Source organism: Dermacentor albipictus, chromosome 9 (assembly GCF_038994185.2).
Source record: "Dermacentor albipictus isolate Rhodes 1998 colony chromosome 9, USDA_Dalb.pri_finalv2, whole genome shotgun sequence".
NCBI classification, from domain to species: domain Eukaryota; kingdom Metazoa; phylum Arthropoda; class Arachnida; order Ixodida; family Ixodidae; genus Dermacentor; species Dermacentor albipictus.
Genome location: NC_091829.1, coordinates 61,958,012 through 61,978,979, shown reverse-complemented (window position 1 = coordinate 61,978,979; position 20,968 = coordinate 61,958,012). Strand labels below are relative to the sequence as shown.

Genomic DNA, 20,968 nt, shown 5'->3' with positions numbered 1-20,968 from the left:
AACAGGCACTGCGTTGACACTTTTGAACATTCGGCCGGCGCGGTAGTCTTTGACAAATTTCGTGGTTCAACAGCGCGACCAGAGATCACACGGCTCTCTGCACGCCCCATGCCACAACCACGAAGCTATACAAGGTCGCCCGATATTCCATGCTGTTAACACGCCGCCCTTGGCGGTGGACTTGCTGGTTGGTAGCCTGCTTACTTACTCCCTGTTACGGAATATGTAAAGATTGTGAAGGAAAGATGCTCATCGCAGCCGAGGCTCACGAAATGAAACAGGGTTTTTGTTTTCCTGTAAAATTCCTGCAAGAATTACGCTGGAACTGACGCAGTTGCGCGAGGGATAAATCTTGGGATAACTTAAATGACAAATAACAGCTGCTGTTCAGACAATATTGTGTCGGCGTAAGAAAGAACCTTTGGCTCAGGATCTACGACCTTAGTACATTGGAAAAGAGGCATGAATGTGCTTGGCAACATACCATACGGGTATTGAAGCTGGTGGCATTTAAAGGAATGTGATATCATAACTGAAGCAGTTGCATTTTAGATTCGTCAAATACTTGAGAAAAGGTTGAGAAACTCAAATAAAAAAATTGCATCTTTAAAGCTCAGCAATGATAACACCGCCATGGTTCAATCAACTACATCAAATAGCACATTGAAAGCGCTCAAAATTCACGTATTACACATCGCTATGAAATCGTCTGTGTTATGGGTAGATCATTCGCCAGTATTCGGACACATTATATCGATTTCAAGATAAAGGAAGTTGCCCGCTTGGGATGCTCCTCGATATGTAACTAGTTTAACTGCGATATATATTTTTTCCGCGTAGTTAACTTTGTAAACTCTACCCCGCAGGGCCGTATGCGCAGCAGGCATTTGGTGTGTTGTGACACCACGTACTCGAGCACATGGGGGTCGGACCCTCCCGCGTCTAACCATGAGTGGCTTTGCCGGGTCCGGAAAAAGGGGATCCTGGGGCTTGAGCCGATGGGTGTTTGGACCTTTACGGCCCCTTGGCGGAGGCAACATATCTCTTCAGCCTCGGCTTCACATAGACGGCACCCCCGGACTGACCCACCCGGGGGAAATCGGTAGTTTTGGTTTCCTGTCCCCCTCTCCATTCTGCATCTTTTTCTCTTCCGTGTAATCTTTCCTGTCTTCTGCTCTCTTCTATTTACTTCCGACTTTTCTGGCAGAGAGGGTTAACCTTGTGTGGGTGGCCAATCTTGGGTACTCCATATTGGGTTATAGTAGCACCGTACAGCTGGCGAGGGCTTGTCTTACTCGTAAGACTTGCTCCGGCCCCATGTTGGGCTCGGTGATGGGCGGGTGGCACTGTTGCTGAACACAACCACTTTCCTGCTGCCGAACTCAACCACTTTCCTTTGATTGCGCTCTAAAAAGAGCGCGCAACGATGCAACGTTTCAATTCCTTTTGAAGAACAATAAAGAACAGTTCCCTTAGTAACAAGCAATCCACAGTGCAGGCAACAAGTGCGTGTGTAAATTCTCCCCCTTCTTGGTGGCGAAATGCCTCGCAAACGCTATAGGACCTGGCTACAAAGCCACAAAGATGTCCAATGGAGACATCCTCCTTGAATTGAAGGATAAAATGTAACATTATAAAATAGTAATTTGGAATGCATTGGCGATGTAGCCGTCACTGTGTCGGCACAGCGAACCATGAACACGAGCCGTGGAGTAATCTCTGAGGACGACTTCTTGGACCGTAGTAACGAAGAACTGCTTGGAGGTTTCCAGGATCAAGTTGTGATCAAGGTAGAAAGAATCCTAATGCTCAGGAAGGATGAACAACTTCAAACAAAGGACAGTGTACTAACCTTTGGTACTGGTGTGCTGCCTAGTACATTGGATGCAGGCTATATCAAAGTACGTGTTAGGCCGTACATCCCAAATCCTCCACTGTGCTTTAAGTGCCAGAGGTATGGGCACGGATCTCAGACATGCCAAGGAAGGCAGACTTGCGCGAAATGCAGCTCGAACGATCATCCGTCAGGCACTCGCGACTTATCTCCACATTGCGAGAACTGTGATGGAAGCCATCCAGGCTACTCCAGGACATGCCCTAAATAGAAGAAAAAAAGAAATCATTCCGCTATGAGTCAAAGAAAATATAACATTTCACGAAGCAAGGAAATGTCTTTCATACTTAGATCAAACGAGCTATTCCGAGGTGGCGCGACGGGGGGAGCGTCACGAACGCCTCGGAAGTCTACCGCGGTCCCTGATAGTGGTCCGGTAATCACTCCGCCTGCCCTGCTTGGCGGCAGCAGCAAGTGCTGCTCCATCATCATCGAAGGTGGGCCTGCAGACTTCAATTCCGCAGGTTCCAAAGCTTAACCAAACTCCACGGCCTGGGACGCAAGTCTCAGTGCCTAGTTCACGATCCACCAGTGCCTCCGACCAGGTTGTAGAGCTCGATCAAAAATCACTGGCGTCATCGATGGCGAAAGATCAGCGCTTTCACCAGCGCGCTAGAAGATATAAAATACTTTTATCTGCTCAAAGAAAGGGACCGCTAACTTAAACGGTTACCGTCTTAGTATACATACTATCCACCCGCCGTGGTTGTTCAGTGGCTATGGTGTTAGGCTGCTGAGCACGAGGTCGCGGGATCGAATCCCGGCCACGGCGGCCGCATTTCGATGGGGGCGAAATGCGAAAACACCCGTGTACTTAGATTTACGTGCACGTTAAAGAACCCCGGGTGGTCAAAATTTCCGGAGTCCTCCACTACGGCGTGCCTCATAATCAGAAAGTGGTTTTGGCACGTAAAACCCCAAATATTATTAGTATACATACTATCCTTCTTTAACACGTGCTCTTGAACACACACAACAAAAATCTTCCCCGACATGACTACACGAATAATTAATTGGAATGCCAGGTGCCTATTTAAGCATCTAGATGATGTCAAAGGTCTAGTAGAGTAATATCAGCCATGACTGTTCTTTGTTCAAGAAATAAATTTAAAGTCTACACACAAGAACTTTTCAAGACAGTGCATAATTTTCCACAAAGATAGAAATAATGGCAATTCTTCAGGTGGTGTAGCAATCAAAGCCCAAAAGTCAGAAGCATGCCGGCATGTATAACGCCAGAGCTCAATTGAAGCAGTGGCTGTTCCGGCTGTATTGTTCAACCAACTCATAACTATTTGCTCCATATATATATATATATATATATATATATATATATATATATATATATATATATATATATATATATATATATATATATATATATATCGCCTGTTGAACGGTTTCACAAAGTAGAATTTGAAAAGCTGATTGACCAGCTTCCCGAACCCTATATAGTAATCGGAGACTTCAATGCTCACAGCACATTCTGCGGTGAGTCAACATCTGTTGTGAGAGGACGGGCAATTGAAATTGAAGAGTTCCTTCTTTCATCTGGAGCCTGTCTATTTACTAAGACAGAGCCAACATTTCACAGTCCTGCTCACAGCACGTATTCGTGTATAGACTTAGCCATAGGGTCAGCATCACTTCTTCCATACCAGGGATGGAGAATTAGTAATTCATATGGGAGCGATCACGTCCCAACACTCCTAGAAACAACAAAGTGGCACGATGGACCAGCTTACCCCAAAAAGTGTGAACTTCGTAGTGCCGACCGGTTGAAATTTAGAAACCTATGTAAATTGTCCCTTGAAGATGTGGAGCACCTAGGTGTGGAGGAACTCACCACGTAAATCACTGAAGATATCCTCTGTTCTGCTAAAAACTGCATACCTCAGTCCTGCACAGTATAAGTCAATCTAAAACAGTGGTGGAAGAAAGACTGAAACACCAAAGAAACGCCAGGAAAAAGCATGGAGTAGATTTTCAACTACCCAACAACAGAAAATCTAATAGAAATTAGGCGGTGCAAAGCGAATTGCCCCCGTATCCTCCGAATATCCAAAAGCGAAAGCTGGACACGCTACGTATGTTCCATAAACTCATACACGGATGTTAGCAAAGTGTATAATAGGGATAACTAAACGGACAACGTGCAAATCCTTTTCCTCTCATTGCTGGCTCTGGCGATACAATAGAAGATAAAGCAAACACTCTTGGTGAGCACTTTCAGAGGGTATCAAACTCCTAAAATTATAGCGAAAAGTTCTAGCACCATACAAAAATATATGAAAATATTCCTTTGCGTCGAAACAAGCTGTCATCAGAAGGATACAACAAACAACTAACATTCCATGAACTCAAGCTTGCCCTAGGCTCTTGTGGCAGCTAGGCTCCATGCTCTGACGTAATAACATGAAATAATCAACAATCTACCTGGTGAGACCGTAAACTGCATCTTATGTCTTTACAATAAAATTTTTGCAGCTGGTCATGTACCGTCATCTTCGAAGGAGGCAATAGTCGTGCCAATACTGAAACACGACAAAAACCCTTCCTTAGTTAACAATTACAAACCAACTGCACTCCCTAGCTGTTCGCTTAAAGTATTTGAAAAAAGTATTACCCGTCGTCTTGTGTTCTTTTTGGAATAGAATAGTATCTTGGTCCCTCACCACACTGGCTTCCGAGGAGCAAGGTCTACAACCGATAATTTTGGTCTCCATGAGTCATATATACGTGACGCATTTGTACACAGCCAAAAGTGTCTATCTGTATTCTTTGAACTTGAGAAGGCATATCGTACTGCCTGGCGATACGGTATTCTGCAACACCTGTCGTCCTATGGAATTTGCGTTTATATGCTGAACATCTTGCAAAATTACCCATGTGAAATCTGAATTGGCAATGTACTATCGCGCACTTTTGTTCAAGAAAACTGCGTACCACAGGGAGGAGTGCTAAGTTGCACACTTTTCCTGATTAAAATGAACTCTCTCCCCTCTGCTATACCATTCATGGTGTCTTATTTTGTCTATGTGGACGACATCCAAGACAGCTCTAAATCCTGCAATCTGTCCATGTGTGAACGCCAGATACAGGTAAGTGTTAATCGGCTCGCGGAATGGGCGGAGGAAAACCGGTTTAGGTTCAGTGCAGAGAAGAGTACCTGCGTGCTGTTTTCCAGACGAAGATGGGTATGTCCTTACCCATGCATTACGATGAATTGAAGAAGCCTATTAATTAGAAAGGAACAAATATATATAGGCGTAAATTTTGATAGTAAGCTAACCTTCATGCAACATATAAAATAGTTGAAGCCTAAATGTCTTAAAACTATGAACCTTTTAAACATTTTATTTCACCAGTCGTGGGGAACAGATAGGCATTGTCTCCTATCTTTCTATGAAAGCCTTGTGCTGTTGTGCATAGACTTTGGATATATTGTTTACCAGTCAGCTTCAAAGACAGCACTTAGGCTACTCGATCCTATCTATTTATAGGTATCCGCCTAGCACTTGGTACCTTCGTACGAGCCCTGTCCAAAGTGTCTATGCAGAGTCGGATCAGTGGCCACTGGATTATCAGCGCACATATCTCGGAGTCACCTATGCAATAAGAACGATGTGATTAAAACAACAACCACGCAAAGCACTCATATATGATCAGTCCTCAATCCAGCTGTACTTCAACCAGCCCGCCACGCCCCGCCCCGCCCCGCCACGCCCCGCCGTTCCCATTAGTAGTAATGTCTGTTGCTGAAAAACGTGCAATAGTTTTCACAGATCTGCAGGAAAGTACTATGGTGAATTCCTCCCACCTTGGGAGCAATGTCCAGTCACCTGTGACTTGTCCTTTACAGAGCTTAACAAAAAGAGTTGTCCAAGTATCCTTATTCAGCAACATTTCATGGCCCTTGAAGACAAGTACAGATCTATTGCATTTTTTCACTGATGCTTCAAAGTGTGCAAATTCGGTATCATGTGCCACCCATGGCCCAAACTTCTCAAACTTTAGAACTTTGCGCAACCATAGCAGCATCTTTACAGTGGAAGCATACGGTATTCTGATCATTGTTGAGTATATAGTACACCACAAGATACAAAAGTCTATAATATACACACATTCTTTAAGCGTTGTCACCACCCCCCCCCCGTCCTGTGGCAAAGCAAGCCGAAACCCCTTATTAAACAAGCTCCTTCAACTAATTCAAGTTGAATCCCAGAGTGGCTTGGTGCCAGGCCACTGTGATCGCAGGCAATGAAACGTCGGACAAAAATGCTGGACAAGCGTGTCATCGGGATACAATTGATGTAAGCTGTATACCTGGTGCAGGCATGAAACCAGCGTTACGAAAGGCCCTCCGTAATCATTGGCATGCTGATTGGGATAGGGTAGTCGAAAATGGGCTGCACCTTTTAAAACCGCAGTTAACCAAATGCTTCCCGCTGAAGCTTGATCGACTCACCCAAGTCAGGCTGGCACGACACAGAATAGGACACATTTATGGCACATACAAATACCTCTCGACTGCAATTGACCCAACGATGTGCACACGATGCGGTGAGAACTTAACCGTCTTGCATGTCCTGAGTTAATGTACTCAACTTCACCGAGAGCCATTGGCTCATTTTCTGGAACTTTACTTACACAATATACCCGCCCATCCCGGCATGGCCTGATCAGAGGATGCACTTTTTAACTTTAAAAGAACGCTTATAATTATCTTGCACTAGTTAACTTTCTAGACGTCATCTCGTATCATCCTAAACATGAGATTGTGCCTCACAGGTGAGATATGGTCTGACGCACAAAAGTAAGCCTGAGCTCTCGCTCCTCTTGCGTACGGAAGAATTGTAAAGCTAGGGACACGGACAATCCCCAATAATTGATCATCTGTGCCTATAACCAATGAATGTAAGGCCTTATACTCATCTTAGTAAATATTTTAAAATTGATGCGCAGCTATATGTAGACATAGTTTATGTGAAAGCGTCTATACAGCTTTTATTTTAGGTCCTGTTCAAAAACTCACAATTTTACTAAACCAAGCCACATGTCCTGTCACGTTTTGGCCTTAGATGCCCTAGCGCCAATAAAATTCAACCATGATCATCATTATCAACTTTGTAAATTCTAAGCTTCAATTATTTTTAAGCTTAGCTAGTTGATCATTTTTCCCACTTGCAAGCCTGAATAAAAGTTTTGATGGATAATTTGGCGCAGTCTAAGTGGCTCTATCGAACGAAATTTCGTTATTTGAAAGTTGTCATTCTAAACTAAATAATCTGGTCTGGATGCCGGCCAAACTGTAGTGATTAGAAACGACGTACAAGGTAACACCACACGACTCGAACCAAACTATAGCATTGCCTGAGCCATGTGAACAACCGTAACAAGAATAAATACATGTATACAAGTAAAAAGCATATTACCGCAAGAATGGCGACCAATGTTCATGTACTGCTTGGCGCAGACATTTCAAGCGGGCAGCAGGATGTACAAAAGACACACTGTATGCGCCGTCTCTGTTCGACTGCCCGTTGCATTTTTCTTCACTAAACGGTAGAAACGCTGTAGCACCAGCATTGCCTTAACTCAACGCTTGCAGCGTTCATTACCCTATTGAGAAAAAAAGAAAATACTTACTTCTTCGGTAGCACATTTCATCCATTATACATGAAATCACTGAAGTATTTGATGTTTCTGTGCCTGCTACGTATGGGGGAAAATGATTATGTGTGTGTCGTTCTCATGATGCCTACGGCACGAACGGCGTGCAGTTCGAATGCGACTCAAATAACAAATGACTTCGTACAAACCCTGCAGGAAAACTTGAACCCGGCAGTTTTTCTTCGTATTCAATGTGTAGGACTTTAGTTAAGGCGTATGACGTACAACGGGGAGTCATTCCACCTACACATGTCAGAAATGACGCGAGTAGTTTGCCTCTGCGCCATTTCCGTTTCTTAAATCGAGAGCCTCAATAGGCTAGTTTCAATGGCTTATACCCGCAAAAAAGCGCCTCTAGTGAGAGCGAAATATCATCAGGAATGGCTCACACCCCATAAGCAAGCACGCAAGTAATGGCTGAATATGAACCAAGGAAAGAAACGAGCGAACGAACGAGCGACGAAAAAAAAGAGAGCCAATGACAACAAGAACGAAATCACCTTTAGGAATGCATTATGTTCCTGCATGTGACGTTGAGGAGGTCAACCTACAGTGCCAAAAGTTTACTTCGTACGGCAGCTCACTATGTCTGACCCGTCAGATCGTACAATATTAGGCATTACCACGCATGCAGGAGGCTTTCCTCTTCAGGTGTTCGTAGAGAGTAACATGCTGCTGAACCTTTCTACTCTTCCTAGCGAGAATCTTTCCTGAAAAATTCAGCGACCATTAGGATAGCCCATAAAGTGAAATTTTAGAGCAGCTGTGTACGTGTTTTTATTACGGGATATATTCAGGCAAATATCTTGAGATACAAATAGCAGAGGTCAAGCGCGATGGCTTTTGTAAATGACTGATCGAAGGATCTAGTGTAATAGCTGGTGCTGTGTGGCTTCCATAAAATACGCGCATAAACTGAGATTGGCAAACAATTGCAGACCAATACAATCGAAGCATGCAATTCATCATGCGAAAGTGAGAGCCCACACGAGCTCATCATAGCACGAAATGAGCGCTCTGGCTGAGATCCGATGGTACTACGAAACGAGCGGTAGCGCGAGTTTGCATGAAACCAATCTTCCGCGCTCATGTCACTGAAGGGGCAGCTATCATTGGTCTCGGCCTCTCGACCATTCAAGGCTCGCATCTTTTGCCACTCCGCATTCGCTCTTTCATCTTTCGCTCTTGTCCTTCGCTCTGTTGCGCCACCAACGCTCGCCGCAAGCATGGGTCATTAAGAGCTGCGCAATAAAACGGAGACCTATTTTACCCGACGCAAAACAGGCTTTCTCAATGCCGAATGTCTCACTACCGAAAGCACGCTTCTGGACTTTTGCCTGAATACTCCTTGTGAGCGTGTTGAAGACGGAGTTGTATTTTCGATACTCAGACTGGCTAGTTTTTTAACTTGCCGTCACTAAGAGATACTTCTAATCTCCTGCACGTGTTTCGTGTAGGAAATATGATGTATTAGATGATTAAAGGCTTCTGCGCCGCTTGCCACTCGAACGAGGAAAATTCATTTCCAGGTTAGCATCACAGGGTACCGAAAGAACCACCGTTCAAATTCTGCCAACCTGAAGCCCAAATCGAGCGCTAAATATCAATGCAGCATCTTAGCGCTAAGATCTAGTCGCCTTACCATTAACGCGCGATTTTTTTCGTCAAACACTCTATTGGTCAAAATGTGTTTTGTCGTCCCATAACAATAGTGAGCCATTTTGAGCTAATTTGCCCGTATCCTTGCAGGAATGCTACTGGAACCGGAGGAATGGAGGAGCAAGGCTCCTGTGGTGTCAGAGCAAGTGTTCAATCGTCTGCCAAGAAGTTGAAACACAAATGTCAAACATGTGGTAAATTTTTCACAAGGGCTGTCCATCTATCTGCACATTACCGCACGCATACCGGCGAAAGACCATACAAGTGTGAAATATGTGCGAAATCATTCGCGCACAGGCCGAATTTGCGTGATCATGAACGGATTAACACAGGTTTGAAACCCCATATCTGTCAAATATGCACTAAACCGTTCAAAAGCAAAACGGAACTTAACCATCATCTCAAATCACACAGTAACGACAGACCTTTCGTTTGCGACATATGTAATCACTCCTTTAAGCACAAATATAGTCTGCAAAGACACCGCGAAGCATGTCACGGGGACGGAACACCGTAGGAGTGCAAGCTGTGTGGATATCGGTCCACAAAGAGAGAATACATCGACGCACATCTCTGCCAGAATAATGGGAACCAATTGTGTGGAGATTCGTCTAGACATGCATTTTAACGTATTGCGCATCCCTTGACGCATACGGTGGGCAGTCTTAACAGTGTGACTAGTGCGCAAGTGCAGTGAATTGCCCATGGGTATTGTATATGAACGTGACCATGAACCCGTGCAGGAAAAAATAAGCGCTGACATTCTCCCGCCGGGGTGATAAACTAACCCGACGCATCGTGTGGAGAGGCGGGCTTCTTTTGACGTTTAAGACTGCTGAGTGAAATGCAAGACCTAAATGATGCCGCTTGATTTTCCGAAATTACGAAAGGAAATGTCGTCTCCAGCAGAATTCGGGATGTTTGAATATCGAAGTATATTGCACGTCCTGGCTAGAGCGTGCTGTTTGCACAACTATGTTGTTCGCCAAAGTAGCTTTAGCGAACTCATTCCTAGACAAACCCTAATGAGCAGCAAGTTCGTGTTTTGTGTCACTAGAAGGTTGAAACGTTCGCACAGAATCCTTGACACCTGGTTTAGTTCTGTGCAAATGGTCTGACAGTGTACTAGTAAACAAGCTTTACCTTATCATCGTTTCAAATATTCTGCAGTGTAAATAGAAGAGAACACCTCGCATCAGGAAACTTTTTCAAAAAAGGCAGTTTTCTTGTCAAAAAAAAAATGTCTAGCAAAAATTGACATCCCTAGGCCTTGTTGCCTTCCAAAGACCACTTTTATGACAATATGTAGACATAAACATGCGGACATTTATGTCCCTTACAAATTGTTCAATGCACGTAATGCTTTGGTTCACTCTTTGGCTCTTGTAATCACAGCGAAGGTTTTTCTTCTTTATCATGCCGATGAGAAAACTGAAACTGAATTCGACGGAAATCATATGTACCTTCACAATATTTGTTCTGCCAAAACGAATATTTTAGCTGTTGTTGTATTAATGTGGAACCTCTGTCACATTTAATGTGCAGTTTCTCATTCATTCTGAAGCCGTCTCTTCTCCCTTGCACTGCACACTATTACAGCTGTAGAATTTTTAGCCTCATGTGACAATCGTGTCCCTGCGAGCAAGATAGTTTTTAGTTATAATATTGACACGCGTAGTTCGTATGTCTTCTTGCTGTGGGCGCGTTTCACCGGATGCCCTTCTCATTGCATGACGCGCCTGCATGCATCAGAAGGTGCTCCGAAGTTGGGTCTTATTTTTGGTATTGCTCAATTTTTATCACCGAATTTCACGCGCAACGCGAATACATTTGTGCATTCTGGAAGGCACGCGAGCACCAGAGATGCCGCTGGAATCTTCTACGAATAAGGCGTGAGCAGCCGACGCTTGTTAATCGTAAATCTCTTGTTCGACGATCGACTCATGTGCCCGGCACTATTTTTCTACCCGAATGTAACTTGTTTTGTGGGTTCCGGTTCTCCCAATAAAGAATGGTTCGTGAGTGATGGTTCTTGTTACTGTGTTATTTGTCGTATCTACAACGCGACATCTCGTAGAGGACCTTCGTGGTGACTGATCAAACCCCACCAGTCATGAAAAATATTGGAGGACGCTTAAGCTTCACCTTCGACAGTGGAACGCGATAGCGATATCGCAGCCCGTTAACGCTGCCCATTAATAAACGCAAGGGTATTGGGGCATCCTCGCACCTGTCCCCGCACGGCCCAAATGCGCTCAAACAAGACGAAGGGGAGAAGCGGGCGAGTGGTGCGCAGCGTACATTGCCAGGAGGGGGTCTCCTGAGTTTGCCGCAAGATGGCTTTGCGTGTTCGCCAAGCGCAGAAGAATTGTAGCGGTAACGTACTTCGCTAGTCGTTTAACTCCGACTTCTGTAATTTACATGCTCATAATAACCGATATGAACCGCCGTATGACTTTCTACGGAACGTTTATAAGGCAACGCAGCACTCACTAGAGGCGTTTTTGTCCCGCTTTGAGCCATCGAACTCGTCGCTGAGTATTAGCGTCTCCTTCTCACATTATGGAGACCCTGGTTCGATTCCCACCCAACCCATTTCGGAAGTTGTTATTTATGAATTACCTTCCGGGATTTTTCGCTCATGGCCAACGCCGCCGACAGAGACACCAACGACACCAGCTTTTCTGCGACACGAGCTCCTTAACGCTGTCGCGTTAACATTGTCAACATCGCCATGGAGGATCGAGCTAGCCGCAGACTACGCCTGCCGCTTTAGTACGGACCTCTGCCCGAGAAGACCAGGACGATCATGACCCCGACAAATGCCACAGTGAGTGTGCCCGTGTCACCCGCAGTGACGTGTGCTGCAAAGCCAAGGAAGCCACCGATAATTAGCGGATCACCATTTGGAGATCTGGAAAGCTGGCCGGAAACCTTTGGAAAACCACTATGTTTAACAATTGAATCTTTGATGAGCTGCAGTTTCACAGTGCATTTCTGCATACATTCACGAACGTCATGCCCAAGGAGCCAGCCGAAGTTGAATAGGGATGGCGAACGAAAACACCGTGACCCTCGGGGCAGAAATTCAGGCACTTCGACCCCAAATGTCCGAGAGGAAAGCGTTCTTCCGCGCTGCGGTTTGAAACAAATGGTTTACACAGGATGGATACGTGAACCAGCCAAAACCATTCCAATATTCCTAACGGAAGTCACGGGTATTGAAAAGACGTTGGAATAGCGCACTCAGCAACATCGTCGCCTGGTGCTCCCGCCGAGGTGAAAAATTCAAACACAATAAGCTCCGACGAACTCCGAAACGCCCCTATAACAGTCTCACGTGAACTACTTAAGATGTTCTCTTCGATGCAGCTGAAGTAGCCTTAATTGTTGGCGTCATCTGGGGGGAGGTCCATAAAGGGGGGGGGGGGGTCCCAAAGGCCAACGTCACTTGCCCGGCCTCTACATGGCAGTGTGATCTGTGGCACTGGTTAAATCATCTTCGCCCATTCTATAAGAGAGCTGGGCGACTCCGGGACCGTCGGGCTACATCACCTCCCATCTCCAGGTGAATCCAGAGACGCGCGCGAAGAGCGTGCAAGCGCGGGCACTCAGCGGGCACTAAGCGGGCACACAACTTTCGAGCCGTTGGTGCCGAATGGCCGGCATCGTTCACTTGATCGCCCCCCCCAAAAAAAGAATTGGTGAAGAGAAAAGGTAGGGGACACAAACTTGAATTCTACTGTGACGCGTGGAACTCTTTCCTTTTTTTTCAGTACTACTATGACGTTGCGGATAATGTATTCCAATGCGTGAGGGCTAATTAACCCTTTGATGATCATACTAAACAATTATTTGAATACAAGCTTAAGGTATATATGACTCCAGGAGAGGCATTTAAACTCTGAACAATCAAACTTCCGGTGATAGGCATCTGAAGATACCGCGACTATGGCTTTGCCTCATTGGCTGTTACGGCAATAATTGTGCAGACAAGTCTGTCACTTATATTCCACAACTTAAAAACCCCTCGAATCAGTGTCACTACAAGTAATGCTTAATGATAGATTGGTTATAATTCCTCATATTTACCTTCAAGACAAATGCGTATTATTGGCAATAATTTTTATGGCCGGTGAGTGAGTGCTGGTGGTGAATGCTCAACTATTTGTAGCGAGACTCTCGCTGCGATGCCAAAGGTAAGCTCACGGAACAAGTTCTCGTAACCTACGGTGAGTGATTAATAAAGAGGAGGGCATCTATTTAATGTATCACTTCATTAGTATTGTTCTGCTGATAAGGCACTTGGCCCGTCTGGGCTTCTTCCATACTTGGAAAGGAATTTTATATCTTTTTAGGCCATAAACACATCAGACTAGCGTCAAATTTAATGCTGCAACACACCTGTCCTCGGCATATTCCTATGTTGAAGCTAGCTTCGGATAACTGGTCGTACTTAAAAAAAAATCATGTCTGATTCGTTATTAGACGAGCAAACAGCATAGACGATGCAATAGCATACTTTAGCACTTCTATTACTGATGCCATAAAACACATGCAAGAATGAGGAAATGAGGTCTGAGAAGATACGCGAGAAAAGCAAATCAAAGCATTGGGCACACTTGATCGGTACCAAAACACGTAAAATTTTATCGAATTGAAGAAGGTAAGGCAAAGGATAGAACGACGCAAGGACAACCTAGAGAACAAGCTGAGGCAGCTTCTCTCTAGCATAAGGTCCTGCACAGAATAGATGCAAACCTGGTATGGGCTAACAAGTTCCCAATGGCAGGAAACTCATCCGTAGACCCTGATGAATGACTGAGGCAGGAGCCTAGAAGATCATGCATATAATCTTGGTAAACACTTCGAACATGAGTGTAACTCTACGCCTTAAATTCCACAATTTTAAACTTTTACTTAAGATCTATTACAGCTTCTCTAATCTTCGAAGAACACTTCTCTTGCCTCCAGTACACTAATTATGCAGCGTTTTCAACTGGCCTACTTGTGCAATAATCAACTAAGGCTTTTAAGCAATCATTTGTGCACCCTGGAATTGAATCATGGTGATAGAGAGAGAGAAATCTTTATTCGAAGTCCTGATTTGGTCAATGGAGACAGGTGGCCGGGGTGCTAGCCCCACCGGTGCCTCGCTTCCTCAGCTGGTGGCCTGGCCTTGAGTCTTGGCGGCATCGTCGGTCGGCCTAACTAGCCAGATGTAACCCTTCGGGCATTCGCCGAGCAGCATGTCAGAGCTTCATTAATTATTTCATCATTTCATGTATAACCTCACTTCACTAGTGCTGAGTGTGAGACATAATTTACGACTATGGCGTCATCCCTCCCAAGGATATCAACCTGGCTTCGGTGTCCACGGTTTGGCGCATGTTCTTGATTCGTAGCGTGTTGCACGGATAAACACAAAAACATGGCAAACACGTCTCACATGTCCAGGAGCAGTAATATAGGTCGAAGCACAGGCCAAGTAGGCATTCACGAAGCCTAAACCACAGCGAAAGACAGTTCAGGGTGAGCCCATGCAATTGTGGTCTTTTTGTTTTTCAACTGAAGATATTTAGGTGAACCATTCCGGAATTTGTGGTTAATTATGGCTCCTGCAATGTGACCCAATAGGGACGTGCTTCAAGTTACCTCGCACGCATACGTTGTGCAGTTTCCATTACGCCACAAGCGCAAGGATGAACCGAGAAAAACAGAAGTCAACTTTACACTGTCATTGCAGTCTTACATTTCATCCTGCACACACCTGTCCTTACACAATGCCAACATGTGCACTGGATGGGCGTAATTTCTTTTTCCTTAGCCTGTTTTTAACCATAAGCTGGCACATCACTGTAGACTGCTTCCGATGAAGATTTGCTAACCCGTCGCCGTTGCTCAGTGGCTATGGTGTTGGGCTGCTGAGCACGAGGTTGCGGGATCGAATCCCGGCCACGGCGGCCGCATTTCGATGGGGGCGAAATGCGAAAACACCCATGTAATTAGATTTAGGTGCACGTTAAAGAACCCCAGGTGGTCAAAATTTCCGGAGTCCTCCACTACGGCGTGCCTCATAATCAGAAAGTGGTTTTGGCACGCAAAACCCCAAATATTATTATTATTAAGATTTGCTACCACCGAAAAAACAAATGTTTAGCGAAGATAACTTTTATGGGCATCACCGGGTGCGCACGTGCGCGGCGCAAGATACTTTCAAGCTTTAAGTTACAGCTGTGCGGATGAATTGCTTCGATTTTCAACACCGTAAATGCATCGGCAAAACATGAATCTAAATAAAGCGCCCCTATTTGAGGCGCACAAAGTTGAAAAAAAGGGAAACTTAGCTTGCTTTTACATACTTCAGAAAACGCATGTTTTTTCTGAAAGGTAAGCTCTTCCTGGGAAGGCCCATCATTTGACAAGCAGATGCAAGGCGTCATTGAGCCAGTAACAACGAAGTTTTCTGAAGGATAACGTTTACTGCAGGTGCATTTCGTTGTTTTAGCTTTTTTACGATCAATCAACGTGAATCACGTGAATCAATGACCCGAGCAAGCTCGTCGTCTGAGGCAACTCCGAAGGCTGTAACACCGAAGAAGGCATTTACTGATGCAATCGTTTGGTTCTTACCGCAAAACAACCTCATAGAACAACGCGCGTAGATTCACTTCATGAGGGTGACGTACAGAATTCCCGCGTGTAGTCAACTTCAATGTCCTATCAACTCTGCTTGCCGCAAGAAATCCCTTCTCTTGTACGCGATAGGCACGCTCGTATTTTGAAATTTTCCTTCCCACGGCAGCTGAGGATGTCGAGCATTAAACTTGTACCGCAAGATATCGTTGAGAAATGTGGTCCTGTCTGCACGGTTCAAACATCAAGATTTTGCAATTCCGTTCAGGAATGTTCCTCTGGTCATATGGAGGGATTAGGATTGTCTACTAAAATAATGAGGTGGCGAAAACACATGAGAAACATCCATTCCTTGCGCAGGACCTTTGCAATTCACGCAGCAGTGCCTCGTGGATAACGAGGCAAATTGACGACAGCGCCTGTCATACTAGAAGAAGGAAATTCTGGCACACACACCCCATATTACTTTTTGGAGCGAAAACGGTGACCGCTGCAACGTGGTGCCAGCTGGTCACATGTGCAGCAGGAACTACACGTTGGTTGTTGTAGATGAAATATGTTATTATATTCGAGTAACGTCGCTTGTCGGTTCGGAGCACCTATCGTTTACGTTCGGTAAATAATTTTCCTTCCAGGGCAGCAAGAAGGGTCTGAGGTATTTGAGCCGTATGAGTGGAAGCGGCCTCGGGGCGCTTACGCATATGTTCCTCGAACATGGTTGGGTGGAAAAGACTTTTGGGATGAGGCATTGTCGCAAGAAACTGTCCTGTAGCATTACGTGGAGGCTCTATGTAACCCCCAAAACACACTGAAGCGTGCAGGAGTGATACTGTGCTAATAGAGAGCACTGGCATCACTTATACGTGCCTTGGATGTCTAACGTCAATCGTCGCTCGAATAGCTACACAGCCAGGGATAAAGCCAATGTTGACTTCACATTAGTTGTCTTCACATTTACAGGTGTAATTTGGCCTAATTATATAGAGAAAAAGACTTTCTGATTCGCCATCGTGTAAACGTTGGGTCACCTATTGTTCATTCTGTCTGTTCACTAATTTGGTCACGACTGCCAATATCTCCCGAGAAGAATTAGGACTACTCCTGAAAGAATCAAAACATAATAAACACATGTTCGTGTCTACGGTTTTTGGCTGGGCGTGGGCTTTGCTTAAGTTTGTTTTGATGATTTGGTGTCAATTCAGCACAGGGCGCCGGGGCGCCTTGTTTAGTGTTCAAATATTAATAGTTTAGCGTCAACATAGTGGTGCACTGTATCGTCTTTTTTTTTTCCAGATGGGTTTTACGATTACATTCGAGTTGCCCAAGTGCCCGCTGTTTTACTGGCTCTCTCATCCTTAGCACAGACTGCGCATGCGCGATCATTCAGCAAAGTTCTGTCTCAGAAAGACGCTAGTGCTCCGGAGCGTCGTCACCAGCTATGACTGAACAAAGAAGCGGTGGTCAAACGCCTCCCGCGTTTGCCTTCATCGAAGAAGCAACCCCGGGTACAAGCCGTGAAGGCGGCGAGGGAGCCTCAGGCACTTGCAACGATATCCCTGCGTGAGTATTCCCGCTTGTGAAAGTTTCGTTGGATATTGTCAGCCGCAGGAACAACCGGGAATACAGACTTTAACAGTTATACATTTTTTTGCACATCGAATTGGGCGTTTTCGAGGACGACTTCGATTCACTGTGGCTGCGGCTGTTTATGACCATGATAAAGAGAAGTGCCTCCTGTTTTTCGATCAAAGTATCTATTCATATGAATATATAGACGCAGGAAAGGGACGACGACCTTTTAGGAAGGCTTACTACTGAAGATTTGGCTGGTGGACCAGCTTTCGTCAGAGTACTTTACGTCAGAGTACCTTACTGTACTCTGAGGAAGGCTGGTCCGCCAGCCGAAAACGTTTATTAAATAAGTCTTCCTAAAAGTTTGTCGTCTATTTCCTGCGTATGTTATGTCGGGTCCTGCGTGCTGAACTTTGAAGAAACCCCCATATATTTTGTTACGCCCACTTGAGGTTTGTTCTGTTTCAGTTACATTAGGGGACCAGACATTTAGAAGTGACTTTACTGTGCTTGCACGTACAACGCATGACATTATTTTAGGAATTAATATCTTGCGTGAGTGGGGGGAAACTTTGGATAGTGGAAGGGGGCGATTTCTCTTCGCCGCGACGTGCAAACTTCTATGACAGATAACACCAGTGATGCCGCCGACGTTCTCGACGTGTCGCAAGATGTGTGTTTGACCCCGCAGGCGGGAATGTTTAAACCTGTCCATATTTCTGGCTCTCGGACAAGTTGTTTTTGTGGTTTAGCCGAGCCCGATTATGACAATGCGCTCAAGAAAAATGTGATAGTCCCTCGCGCCCTCGTTGTCACCACTGATGGTTGTATTCGTTTGTGGACAGTGAATGTTTCAACCCAATCGATAAGATTGCCGCTAGGACTTAAACTGGGAAGTATTGACGAGCAAGCCATTGTCAGCGTCGGAACATTCGACGCTGACAATGGTGAGGAAGACAATGCTGTCTTCTAGTGAGCAGTGTCTGCTTGAAGGAGTGCTCGCTCGCTACGCCACATTGTTTGATTTTGCTCAAGGCCATCGAGCGTCCCATACACCTCCAGCGTCTCGTATGGAACACCACTTTCATACAGGGCAAGCGACGCCAATTCGTCACAAGCCCTACCGCGTTTCACCTTCAGGGAGAAAAATCGTCGGCGAGCAGGTCAAAGAAATGTTACAGAAAGGAGTGATCCAGGAATTCTTTAGACCTTGGGCTGCTCCTGGGACCCTAGTAAAAAAAAAACTTGTTGAGATTCTGTGTGGACTATCACCGCCTAAACACCGTAACAAAGAATGTGTGCCCCCTGCCACGAATAGACGACGCCTTTGACTGCCTCCAGTCCGCGTCGTATTTCTCTTGTTGATTTACGGTCAGGATATTGCCAAATTCCCATGCACCCCTCAGACAAGAAGACCGCCTTCGTCACAACTGACGGCCCCTTTGAGTTCAACGTTGTTCCCTTTGGCCTATGCAACGCTCCAGCGACATTCGAGCGATTTATGGATAACGTACTACACGGACTCAAATGGGAAATTTGCATGTGCTATTTTGGCGACGTCATTACCTACGGCCGGACATTTCACGAGCACAATCAGCGCCTGTCGGTGTTCTTGACTGTATCCAGCAAGCTGGCCTTGTTTTAAACTCGAAGAAATGTCATCTCGGTGAGCGTGAAGCCCTCGTATTAGGCTTTCTGGTCGACAAAGACGGCATACCACCAGACCACGAAAAGATAGCAGTGGTTCGCGACTTCGAACAGCCACACATGGCGGCAGATCTGCGAAGCTTTTGGGCTTTTGCTAATATTTCCGGCGCTTGATCAAGAATTTCGCACAGCTACCCTCTCCGCTCACGTCACTCCTTCTCACTCACTCCTTCACAAATACTTGCAATGAGGACTGCTAAGTGCGAGTCGGCGTTTCAACAGCTGGAATTTTTGTTGACTTCTGGACCGGTTCTATAGCATTTTGATCCGGAGGCGTCAACTGAGCTGCATACTGACGCCAGCGGTGTGGGTGTTGGCACTGTGCTTTTTCAACTCTGCGGTGACCTTGAGGATTTGATTGTCTACGCTAGTCGAGCACATACAATAGCGGAGACAAACTATACCGTTACTAAACTAGAGTGTCTAGCAGTCGTCTTCGCCATTCAGAAGTTCCGCCCGTATCTACGTGGCCGCGCATTCATGATAGTGACTGACCATCATTCACTCATTCACCCGGCTGCGTGACCCGTCAGGCTGGTTGGCCCGCTGGGCTTTGCACCTTCAAGAGTAAAGCTTTTTCGTTAACAAAGAGAGCGGATGCTGTCACACGGACGCTGACGGCCTATCGCGTCTCCCTTTGCCACACGCTAAAGCTGCGCATAATAACTTCGATGACTACCTAGTTTCCATCTCCGACTTTCCAGACCTGGGTACCTTCGAGAGCGAGCAACTTTGCGACCTTACCTTGAAACCCCTACGGGCAGCCGCATGTCAGCCAGCAGGAACAACACTGTTTACTTTTCGCAATGGTTTGCTGTGCAAAAAAAACATAACTTGGCTGACTCGCAGAGGTCGCAAACCAGGCAACTACAGGTACGATCTCACCCATAGAGAGGAGATACAATTAAAAACGGCCGAAGGGAAACCCATACCCAAGGTCGATAGGATCGAGGTCTTGGGGCTCCTCATTGAAGCCAAGGGCAACAACGGAGAAACCCTCAGAAGACTGGAGGGAACTGTAGCGCAAATCATGAGGCTAATCAGAAGGATAACAAATAAACATAGCAGGATGAAAGAGGAAAACACGATAAGGTTAATACAGGCCTTCGAAGTATAATAGTATACGTGGCACCGTACGTAAAATGGCAGGCTAGAATCAACTAGACTTGAATGCCTCATTCGGAAAACATACAAACTAGCCATAGGACAACCGATCAGCACCAGCACGGACAAGTTGCTGCAATTAGGCCTACACAACACAATAGACGAGCTCATTGAAGCGCAATGTAGGGCACAATATGAATGCCGCTCTAAGACTAGAGCAGGCAGACACATCCTAGACAGATTAGACATAGGTTACTACTTTCAGGACGATGTCAAGATGGACATCCCGAGAGAGACGAAGGAAAGATTGGTAATACCTCCCATACCAAAGAACATGCACCCGGAACACAATGACAGGATATATATATATATATATATATATATATATATATATATATATATATATATATATATTGTGTGTGTGTGTGTGTGTGTGTAATTTAGCCTGCGTTTGATCAACGCACACTTGTAGCAGTAGCCCACTAGCTTGGATGTTAAGCTGCTTAGCTCGACATCACGGGTAATATTCCAGGCGCAGTGGCATTTCACCAGACATTGTGAAACGTAAGAAAGCTCCGTAACTTGGATTTACGTGCGCATTACCGAAACCCAGGGGGCGAAATTAAATTCCGTGACCCATCCAAGAGTTCGTCATTGCAAAATCAGGCTTTTGAAACGTGAAACACAAGGATATAAATAAATGAAACAGTACGTCACACTTCC

At 45.4% G+C, this 20,968-nt stretch overlaps 1 protein-coding gene across 12 annotated transcripts in view; it reads left to right on the top strand.

Annotated features, from left to right (window-relative positions):
* LOC135921394 (sericin 1-like) overlaps window positions 1-20,968 on the top strand; it is a 189,994-nt gene that overhangs the window by 115,456 nt on the left and 53,570 nt on the right. For 2 of the 12 annotated variants that reach the window (XM_070526096.1, XM_070526095.1), the window contains one exon: window positions 17,156-17,422. The exons of the other annotated variants lie outside the window; for them this stretch is intronic. In XM_070526096.1, the coding sequence (XP_070382197.1) occupies window positions 17,301-17,422 (122 nt within the window). In that variant the 5' untranslated portion in view covers window positions 17,156-17,300. The remainder of the gene's footprint in view (window positions 1-17,155; window positions 17,423-20,968) is intronic. 12 annotated transcript variants of the gene reach the window in all.